This window comes from Lactuca sativa, chromosome 2 (genome assembly GCF_002870075.4).
Source record: "Lactuca sativa cultivar Salinas chromosome 2, Lsat_Salinas_v11, whole genome shotgun sequence".
Lineage (NCBI taxonomy): Eukaryota > Viridiplantae > Streptophyta > Magnoliopsida > Asterales > Asteraceae > Lactuca > Lactuca sativa.
This window is the reverse complement of record NC_056624.2, coordinates 15,435,184-15,446,339: the sequence shown is the minus strand read 5'-3', so window position 1 is coordinate 15,446,339 and position 11,156 is coordinate 15,435,184. Positions and strand designations below refer to the sequence as shown.

At 32.6% G+C, this 11,156-nt stretch overlaps 1 protein-coding gene across 1 annotated transcript; it reads left to right on the top strand.

Moving 5' to 3' along the window:
• Nucleotides 1–2,467: 2,467 nt before the first annotated feature.
• LOC111889529 (mechanosensitive ion channel protein 6) lies at nucleotides 2,468–5,811 on the top strand. The gene is made up of 5 exons (XM_023885679.3): nucleotides 2,468–4,317; nucleotides 4,413–4,536; nucleotides 4,643–4,936; nucleotides 5,030–5,232; nucleotides 5,319–5,811. The coding sequence occupies exons 1-5, from the start codon at nucleotides 2,609–2,611 to the stop codon at nucleotides 5,605–5,607; spliced, it is 2,619 nt and encodes an 872-aa protein (XP_023741447.1). The 5' UTR covers nucleotides 2,468–2,608; the 3' UTR covers nucleotides 5,608–5,811.
• Nucleotides 5,812–11,156: the final 5,345 nt, after the last annotated feature.

The following is an 11,156-nucleotide window of genomic DNA, read 5'->3' as shown; positions in this document are numbered from 1 at the left end:
AAGATTTAGGAATATTATAGTTTTTGTGTTTCATGCTTTTTCTACAAGAGTCGTTTATTTTGGACTTTGGCCGGAAGACTTTCTTATTATTTTAGATTTTAGCGATAAGATTTTGTTGGTAAGTTTTATTCTTGGAATTACATATGTTAGACACTTTCTATACCTACTTTGTGCAACGATAATTTTCACCGCTCTGCTTTATAAAATATCACTTTCATTCTATCGATTTGAGCAATATTTTCCACCTTTTACCTTTCATACATCTTTTGTAAGAATTAACGCTACTACTCCACCGTATTTTAAAACATGCTTAAATGACTATAGAATAAAATTAACACTAAATCAAATTAGGCCCTCTCCCTTGCAAACTGTGCACACAGTAAGCAAAACTTTACATACGTCCCTCAAGAAACCGGGAGGGAGCAATTTCTACTACATAATTAATTTTAAATTTTAAATTAATCTCGAGAATCCTTTAAAAAAACATATTATATCTATTTTTCGAAATATTATTGAGAATCAATGTTTATTTACATATTTTATAGCTTTAAAATAACAAAAATGGTTTGGTCGCCAGATAAAATCCCAACGACCAAAGTTCAATCTTAATATAGGTAACCATATATATTTTCAATATGAATTTATATCATGCTTTTATGTGATCAAATCTTTTACATAATTACAAACTGACCTACATATATTAACATATAGAAAATAATAAGTTATAGAAGATTGCCATATACATGTAACAAATATTTGTAAAAATGGCAACCCCGTTAATTATAATATCTTGAAAATTTTTATATTACATTCCATGTTTTCTCGCACGTAGACTATGAGACGTGCAATTATATGCCACTGTTCCCACAGACGCGGCTTTCCGACAAACAAAAAGATTGTTGACAACTGTTACTATGGTGTTGACTGATCAGAAGAGACCCTTAACGTTTAAGACGATGTGCAATATCAACCCTAATAAACCATATTTTAACAACTACAAGTCCATCAATAAGACAATAACCACAGGATGCTTCCAAAAGGCATTACATATTTTCAAATTTTAATAGTCAAATATTACTGTTGTAGAATATAATTTTATAATTGATATTCATTAATATATTATTATATTATTGTAACTTATTATAAGATTATATTTTGTACATGAAAATGATATAAAACATCGTAATAATTATGAACAATGTAATAAAAACAATAGCTATTAAAACTGCAAAATACACATTTAAAATAAGAAAGTAATTATAATTATATCAACTCAAAAGTTTGTAGCATAAAAAATGACGGTAGTTTATATCTAAAAATGTATAGCTAAAAAAATTAAATATATTAGATAAAAAAAACTAAATAGTTAATATTAAAATTAAATTATAAACAATTTAATGTATTAAAAATCCAATTATTGTGATTCGAGGTAACTCTTTATTTTGTAGAAATGAAAATGAAAATGAAAATGATGGTCTTTTATATAAGATTACATAGTTGTGTCTCGTTCGTTGGTTATATATGGTTATAATTATATTGTAAAAGTATTGAGGATCTTAGACTAATACTATATGGGAAGTAAAATCTTTTCTTTAATAATTTACAAGGCAATTAAAAATGTATAAATAAATACTAAGAAATAAGAGATGATAATGGAAATAAGTCAATAAACCTACTTCATAAGGTGTATAATGTTTGAATGTGAGACCTCCGTTTATAGGGTTTCCAACTGTTATCTAGAATTCTTAAAATTTAAAAATATATAATGTTAAATGAAATACTTCTATTTATATATTATTTATCAATGAAAAGAAATTATATTTTTTAAATTTAATAAGTAATTCTTGTATAGTAAAACAACTTAAACAAAAGAAATCATTTTTCAATTGATCAATTAAGTACCATTAATTAAATAAAATTGTTGGTCACATACGTATAATCAATCGATCAGTGTGTTTATAAACACAAAGTAACAATCAATGTGTTTATAAACGCAAAGTAATATTTTGAAAGTGACTTTATAATTTACGGATTGATTGGAGAAAGTTTAATAGTTCAATTAATAAATATGTTAATTGGTTTTAATTAATAATTCATTTGTTAGACATTTTCTCAAAAGAAATGTAGGGTTAGAAGTTTAATATTAGCTTTAACACATTAAAATATTAAATTTACAATAAAAAAATATTTATTTTTAAGAACACTAAATTCAGAATCATGGTATTCCGAGAGGATGATATGTTTTATATAAAAAAAAAAAGTTTATTTTACGAAGGGATGAGTGATCACTTTTATTAATAACCTCATTAACGGTGATTAGTTTAGTTAATAACCTTGAATACAAACGTTTAAGAAGGTCGGGTCTCGGAGCTTCTAGAGAAAACAACATTTAGAATTTAATTTGAAATAATGATTTTATGAGGTGTAAAGTGCAAACTAATATAAAGTTGAAGGTATTTCTTCTTCACAAAAAACTGTGTCGTCCTTTTTAAAATTAGTTGGTGCTTTGCCTTTGATGATTCATCACCTTGCTTTGTGCACCGTTCCTGAAGAATAATAATTTAATCTGACGCTTTCGATTTAAATTCTTCGAACATTGTTGATTGTAATGGACAAATTCAGAAAATCTTTCAACAAATCTCCCCAACACGAACCACAGATCGAGCTTGAAGAAAAGCAAATCCTGCTTCACGTGAACGATAACGCCGTTGATCAGTTTCCATCAGCTACTATGTCTTCCTCTCTGCCACTTCCGGATTCCGGCGAACGCCGGAGAGATACAGGAAAAGGTACAAACGGTAATGTCGATCTTATAAAAGAAGCAGAGCTGGCGGCGTACAAGTTCAACTCTGTTGTGGACCAGCAAAACCCTAACAAAGTTTGGAGAGAATCGAGTTACGATTTCTCGAAAAACAATGATAACTTTGATTTCATGACTTCTGATACGCCATCGACGCAACAGTCTACCCCGTTATCAAGGATAGCCGAGAGTCCGAGTAACTACGGCATGCTCTCGCCTAAGGAAGTTAGGGTTTCGTTTCATGATGAGGTGATTGAGCCACAGCCTCTACGGCAGAGGTCTAATGGTAGTGGTAGTGGTTGTGGCGGCGGCGGCGGTGGCGCTGGTGGTGGTGGTGGTGAAGAAGTGTTGATTTGCTCCTCGAATGCTTCGTTTAAGAGAAAATCGAGCTTAATGCGGACGAAAACGAAGTCTAGATTAATGGATCCACCGGAGATAGATCAGAGGTCCGGTAGACAATCGAAGTCGGGAATTTTAGGGAAAGGTGGTAGCGAAATCGACGAAGACGATCCATTTTTGGACGATGATTTACCTGATGAATATAAGCAAATAAGGTATAACAAATGGACTTTACTTCAGCTATTCGGTTTAATCCTCATTCTTGCTGCTTTAATTTGTTCTCTCACAATTCCTTATTTCAAGAACAAGGAAATCTATGATCTTGTGTTGTGGAAATGGGGGGTTATGATGTTGGTTTTGATCAGTGGACGATTGGTTTCAGGGTGGGGGATTAGGGTTCTTGTAAACCTGATAGAAGGAAACTTCTTACTTCGGAAAAAGGTTTTATATTTCGTGTATGGATTACGAAAAGCAGTTCAAAATTGTGTTTGGTTAACTTTAGTTCTAATCGCTTGGCAATGCATATTTGATAAAAAAGTGGAACGAATGGCACATGGGAAGGTTTTGCCTTATGTGACAAAGATTTGGATATGTCTTTTGGTGGGGACAATCGTTTGGCTATTGAAAACATTGTTAGTCAAAGTTCTTGCATCCTCTTTCCATGTGAGCACGTTTTTTGATCGGATTCAAGAATCTTTATTCAATCAATATGTAATCGAAACCCTCTCGGGCCCACCCGTGATTGAGATCCAACAAGTACAGGAAGAGGAGGATCGAATGATGGCAGAGGTTCAAAAGCTTCAGAATGCTGGTGCCATTTTGCCACCCGATCTTAAGGCGAATATATTCAAGAAAAGTGGAAGGTTTATAGGCACTTCAAGAACCAGTACTCCCATGGCTGGTAAAAGTGGTAAATTTTCTGAAGCTAACACGCCTAAGAAGACTGAAGAGGGGATCACAATTGATCACTTGCATAGGTTAAATCAGAAGAATATATCGGCTTGGAATATGAAAAGATTAATGAATATTGTTAGAACTGGAGTTTTGTCTACTTTAGATGAACAACTTGAGGGTGCAACAGGTGATGAAGATGAGTCTGCAGTGCAGATCACAAACGAAAAACAAGCCAAAATTGCAGCCAAGAAAATATTCTGTAATGTCGCTAAGCAAGGCTCCAAGTAACTTCTTAATCCTATTTTGAAACCTTAACTTTTATCCATTATTCCATTATCAAACATCTTTTCACTATATCGTTTTTTTCAAACCTCCACAGGCGTATTTATCTAGAGGATTTAATGCGTTTTCTGAGAGACGATGAAGCATTGAAGGCAATTCGACTTTTTGATAGTGATTGTGAAACCAAAGGAATTAGCAAGGCACTTCTCAAGAATTGGGTGGTAAGTCCTTTTTTTCATCTTTAATCCATAATCAACTTTTTTTTTTTCAATATTTAATGATGATTTAATTTATGAGAATTGAAAAAAAAAACCTTTGTTTATCTAGGTTAATGTATTCCGAGAGCGAAGAGCTCTTGCATTATCTCTCAATGACACAAAAACAGCTGTAAACAAACTCCATCAAATGCTCAATATAGCTGTCGGGATCTTAATAATCGTGATTTGGCTTCTTATACTTAAAGTTGCAAGCACGCATTTCTTCATATTCCTAAGTTCACAACTCCTTTTAGTTGTGTTTGTGTTTGGTAACACATGCAAGACGACATTCGAAGCCATTATTTTCTTGTTCGTAATGCATCCGTTCGATGTCGGTGATCGTTGCGAGGTCGATAGTGTTCAGGTAAACATAAGAAATAACAACGTATTTTCATTTATATCTGTATACATGTATACCATTGTCATGGTTGTAATTTTTGATATTGTGGCATTGCAGATGGTAGTTGAGGAGATGAATATATTGACCACAGTTTTCTTGAGGTTCGATAACCAAAAAATTATATATCCAAACAGTGTCTTGGCTACAAAACCGATCGCCAATTACTACCGTAGTCCGGATATGGGGGATGCTGTTGAGTTCTGTATCCACGTATCAACCCCTAGCGAAAAGATTACTCTCATGAAGGAGAGGATAACAAGGTACATCTTTTTGTCTGAATACAAGCAAATGACTATTTTACCCTCCTATTTGATAAATCGTGAATGACAATTTGTTGGGATTGCAGCTATATTGAGAAGAAGAGCGACCATTGGTACCCGGCGCCTATGATTGTGTTGAGGGATGTAGAGGACATGAATAGGTTAAAGATATCGATATGGCTTTCACATCGTATGAACTTTCAAGACATGGGTGAAAGATGGCAACGAAGAGCTCTTTTAGTTGAGGAGATGATTAAAGTTTTTAGAGAGCTGGATATCGAATACCGCATGCTGCCTGTTGACATCAATGTTCGTAACATGCCGAATGTGACATCGAATCGGCTTCCATCCACGTGGAATACTTTGGCAAACTGATATAGATATGTCTCAAGTGAGGTACATGACCTGTTTATTGATGAAGGCGGTAGGTCTAATTTTGCAGTGCGTTGTACGCTATGATCTTGTGGTTTGATACTTAGATGGTGCGATATTTGGATGTATATACAAATAACATAAGGAATTCTTGGAGCCCATTCTCGTAGGCACGTTTGTTCCATATATGATCAATTTTGTGGGTCGTATGTTTTTTTAATTATATACATCGACTTTGTTATGAAAAAGCCATCCTTGTAATTTTAATTTTTATTTTTTTTCTAGACCTATCTTTGAGAAATAGGATTTTTAGTAGGTAAAAATGTTTCATCCAGTTGCAGTGGCTTTTACGAAAAGGTTCGGGGTTCACTTTTTCTCACGTACAAAATATTGATCGTTTATCATTTTTTATAAAATAAATTGAATACATCTTTAGTGGTTTTTTCGGATTCAAGTACGGGCTTTTCCAAAGAAGGGATAATGACCTAAACGGTTAATACATTTTTCGATTTGTAAATATTTGGTTATTGAGTCTTTTTTTTCGTTCATATTTACTCTTTCAACTTGTTAAACTGTACATATTCAATCATTATGACTCAATCATTATGACTGGTTACTCAGGTTAGCAGGGAAAAATGACTTAATAGGGTAATATATTTTTTATTTGGTACACATTTAGTCTTTAATATTTTTGTACACATTTAGTCATTAATATTTTTTTGTTTCAAAATAAGTCATTTTTACTAATTTAGTATTTATGAATCTGGGACAATCATCGATGAAGTGTGCGGGGTTGATGTTTATGTGTAACGTCTTATTTTCACAAATGGAACTCGAATAAGATCAAAATATGATTTTTGTTTAAGAACACACATCGTTCAACAACACACAATATGTCAACATGCAATATGTCCAATCAGTCATCAGACTGGAATACCTAAGGCTTGTCGGCATGCGGTCTTAACCCAACTGTTCTTCTTGAGCTTCTGTGCCTACGGTTGTCCTACGGCTAATAGCCGACTCGTACCAGGTATATTGGCCTACATCGTATAGCAGGACCACCTCAACCTATCTCACCACTATATAGCTATCTCACGTAAGATATCGCGAGAAAAACCTAAAGAATTCATTCATAAGTACTGAATAAGTACAAAAACAAAAACGACTTATTTATTTTTTTTTTTCATAAAATTTCCTTAAGTTTGTTTTTTTATTCATTAAATCGCTTAAGTTTAACAAAAACATTCGGTTTTACTGAGTAATTATACAGAAATTGTAAAATCGAAAAAAAAGTTACAATTATCTAGTATTAGCAAACCTAAAATCCACCAAATGATAAATCCATAATTGTATATCATTATTCCTAAAAGATGCTATGTTTTTTAAATGGATGTTTAATAACCTTTATATTATTATTTTATTATAAATTATAATCTTAGTATATTCTTTATGTTTTAGTATATTCTTAATGTTTTCAACAGAATTAACATATGGCATCCGTTGTTGATCAAAGATAACTTACTATAATTTTATTATATTTTTAGTATCTAATCGAAAGATAATATTTGACATTGGTTGTCAAGCAGAAAAGTCTATTCACGAGAGAATATTTAACATTTGTTGTCAAGCATGAGAATCATACTGTAATTTTACTATATTTTATCAATATGATCCAATTATGGTAAAATAATACTCAAATTATCTAAAATAAATTAATAATACAATAAGATTACGGTAAGCTAATACATATTGTTTGATCCGCATTCTAGATTAGATAGAGCAAACACAATTAAGCGAAGTATATAACACTATTTAATCCATAGTCGACTGATTAGGGTTAATAAACTAAATTAACTATTTGACCTTTAAATGTTCTTAACATCTCCTTATAAGACTAATGGAAGCATCCATACCAAGATTGGACAATTTGGCATCATCATATTCAGATTGAGTCAGAGTATCACACAATCCATGTGAACAAACAAATAATTTCACACGATTGTGTAAGCATTCGGACATACCCATTTTATGTAGAAATACCAAAAAATAATACTACTATTTTGCCCAACTTGCTTCAAACTCATTTTGATCAAATTTTAATGAGTCATATTGATTATAATGGTCTCAAAACTTAACATGAAATATCATCCTATAACACCATTAGATTAACTAAGTCATTAATTAAAGAGGTGATGATTTCCATCGTTAAATAAAGCTTTAAGACTCTAAATTTGACCACTAACTTGGTTTCTCTTCTATGATTTAAACTTGGAACATTCGAATGAACTCCAAATCAAAATTGAACTCTAATTTTATAGTCAGAGCGTCTTTTACATGAATCAAGGGATCATTCACCGTTGTTAGGACCCAAATTCATTAGAGCACCATCAACTCCAAAATTCACTCAAATAATGGTTTCATCTCTTTTGTTCAAACATATAACCTTGAAAAATCTTAATTAAATCATATCAAAACACGAAACCACGATCAAATTCGGATATTGGTGAATCAATCGGCGGTTCATCAAAGCTAGGGCTAGTTACACATTTATGTTTCATAAACCCCGAAATTGACTAGATAGATTGATTAGCTTCAGTAATCTAGATATAAAACACCAAAAATATATACCTAAATACATTGAACTATTGGATTCAAACTAACATTCCGTGATCCATGAAACTAAAAGGTGAAACACTCATGTTAGAAACCCCACACATCAAAACAAGCATCTAGGAGAGAAAATGACAAAGGTTTTGAATCGTTCTTTTGATGCTAAGGATTCACCAACTTCTGTCCCTTAGAAGGTCTTTTAGCTTCAAGTTACCCTTCTCCCCAACTAAGAGCATTCAAACTGTGAGGGAAAAGAGGGTTTGGTCTTAAGCCTTCTAGGTTTTGCATTATGGCAAGAATAGTCATTGAAAGCCCCATGTTCACAAAATAAACCCATGCTGGATTTTTTTTCTAACATTACTAGTCCTTAGGTTCCTAGTTTGAACAAATTAAAATTATTTCTAAGGTCCAAATCTAGTTTTAAAATGTTAAAAGAAAAAAAAAAAAAATACCTTAACTCCAATTATTGAAAAGTCACCTCTTGTCTTAAAACTGTTAAAGTTTGAGTTCTAACATTTTTAATTAATTACTACTATTTGATTTAAACAGTTAATTTATGAGATAAAATTTACACTTATATGCCAAAAGTTATATCCCATATTACGGGTGTTACAAAAAAAGTATTGTAAATTGCAAAAAGATCATTTATAAAGGTGTCAAAGCGATAAAAGTATGACTAAAGTTTTTTAAGTTTCTTCGGAGTTAGGACATACCAACGATTGTTGTAGTGGGTGGTGATACGTTCCCAAAATGAAGAATGTTTTTTGTCATTACTAATTGCATCAATCCTAATAGTAACCCATAACGTTGCAAATACATTGTTTCCACAAAGACTACTTTGATCTATTAGACTATGGGAAGTGAATATGGTTTGGCCGCACTTTTTGTCAGATAGGCAGGAAAACACCGTCCCTTTATGCGGTTTTGGATTTAGTTTTACGGCACCTCTCCCTTCAAACGTCATGCTTTTAATTGGTTAAATGGGTATATGACCATTTAAAATAGTCAAATGGTTTATATATATATATGTGTGTGTTTTTTACCTATAAAACCCAACTTTCACCCATTATTTCTTCAAACCAAAACTAACTTTTTACATCTTTATATATTTTTCCTTTCAAAATCAGTAGAAAATGTTTTCGTCTACATGCTTTGAAGAATTTCAAATTATTTTTGATGTTGTTGTCATTTATGGTCAAATGGCAGAGCAAGCGTATGTTGCTTGTGGTCAAATCCTTTGATGTGTGTTTTTTAATGTTATGGCATGTTGTTTTTTTTTAAGGAATACAATGTAATTTTTTTTTTTTAATTTTAAGTAATGAAATGTTTTTAATAAAAATGAAGTTTTTATATTTTAAAATGACTAAACTGCACAAATGGTCCCTGTGGTTTGCTGAAAATTGACACTTTGATCCAAAAAGGTTTGGATTAACACCACAGGTCCAAAGTTTTCATTTTATTGCGAGTTTGGTCTAATTTACTTTAAACTTTTTTGAAATGACGATTTTACCATTCTTTTTTGTTTTTTAGTTTATTTATTTATTTATATATTTTTATAATTAAAAAAATTAATAAAAATTTATCCCCCTTCTCTCTCTTTTAAAAAATTAATAAAAATTACCCCCTCTCTCTCTCTCGCTATGCAAATACAAAACACTCAAGAACACACATTGAAACTCAGGAACACATATTCATATTCATGAACACATGCACAAACACTCCATATTTTTTAAGTTTATTCTCCAAACACGCACACTCAAGAAAACATACATGAAATCAGATCTGATGAAGGGTTTTCTAATGAACACATTCAAGAAAACGAAATCAGATCGAGTAATGGGTCTCTGATCTCATCCTTAGACGACGATCTCCTCCTCCTCTTCCACCTGTTAAAAGAAGCCCTAGCATGAAACTCTACCACCCGGTCATCGTTAACAACCATAACGAATCAAGATCTAGTAGGGGGTCGAAGGAGGCAGCGGCTAGGGTTTAGACTTGTTCCCTCCTCGTCGCCGTTCTCATTGTAGATCTATCCAACCATCGTGTTTCTCCTTGTCGCCCCGCATCTCTGAAACGAATCTGTAACAGGTTAGGGTTTGTAATGGTGGCGAGCTGAAACCCTAGTAATGGCGGCACTGGACTCAACCTAATCGACTGAGATGTGGCGACCACCACCTCTTTACGAACCCTTCTCAGATCTTACACTGATGAAGGTTTGGCGCTGATTTTTGAAACCCTAGCTATTTAGATCTGTTGTGGTGTTTGTGTGTGTATGTGTGTTTAATCTCTCGTTTGTCTTGTTCGAGTTTGTGTGTGTGTTTAATCTGTATGTGTGTGTGTTTGTGTTGTATCTGTTGAAAAATCGATGGATGTTTGTGTTGATCTGTGTTTGCTCATTAGATTTCATTTCTATGTGTGTGTGTGTTCATCTGATTTCATTTAGGTGGAGATGGATATGACAAATTGTGGTTGTGGCAGACGGTGGTCAAACAATGGTGGTGGAGGACAACGGTCGAATGGTGGTGGTGGCGGAAGATATTCTTCAGCGTTCTTGAGGAAGAAGAAGAAGATGGGTGAGAGAGAGAGAGATAGTATTTTCTTTTTTCTTTTATTTTTAATTCTTTTTAATTGTTGTAATAAAAGAAAATTAAAATATTAAATAATCAGGAGCAAAATCGTCTTTATAAAAAAGTTCAAACAAAATCGGACCAAATTCACAACAAAATGAAAAGTTTTGACCTCTGGTGCTAGTCCAAACATTTTTGGACCAAAGTGACAATTTTAAGCTAACCACAGGGACCATTTGTGCAGTTTTATCTTTTAAAATTTAATTTAAGAAAAAAATCTTAAAAAATGAGTATGACACCACTCCTTGAGTATGATAAAAAACCGCACATTTGTAGTAAATGCTAATATGACACCTACGTAACAGTATGGTAACA

Excerpts from the sequence above, each read along its gene's own strand:
- LOC111889529 (XM_023885679.3), top strand. The coding sequence starts at position 2,609 with ATGGACAAATTCAGAAAATCTTTCAACAAATCTCCCCAACACGAACCA. Across the intron at positions 4,937-5,029 it reads GCGAGGTCGATAGTGTTCAG|ATGGTAGTTGAGGAGATGAA; the intron begins GTAAACATAAGA and ends GTGGCATTGCAG. Across the intron at positions 5,233-5,318 it reads ATGAAGGAGAGGATAACAAG|CTATATTGAGAAGAAGAGCG; the intron begins GTACATCTTTTT and ends TTGGGATTGCAG.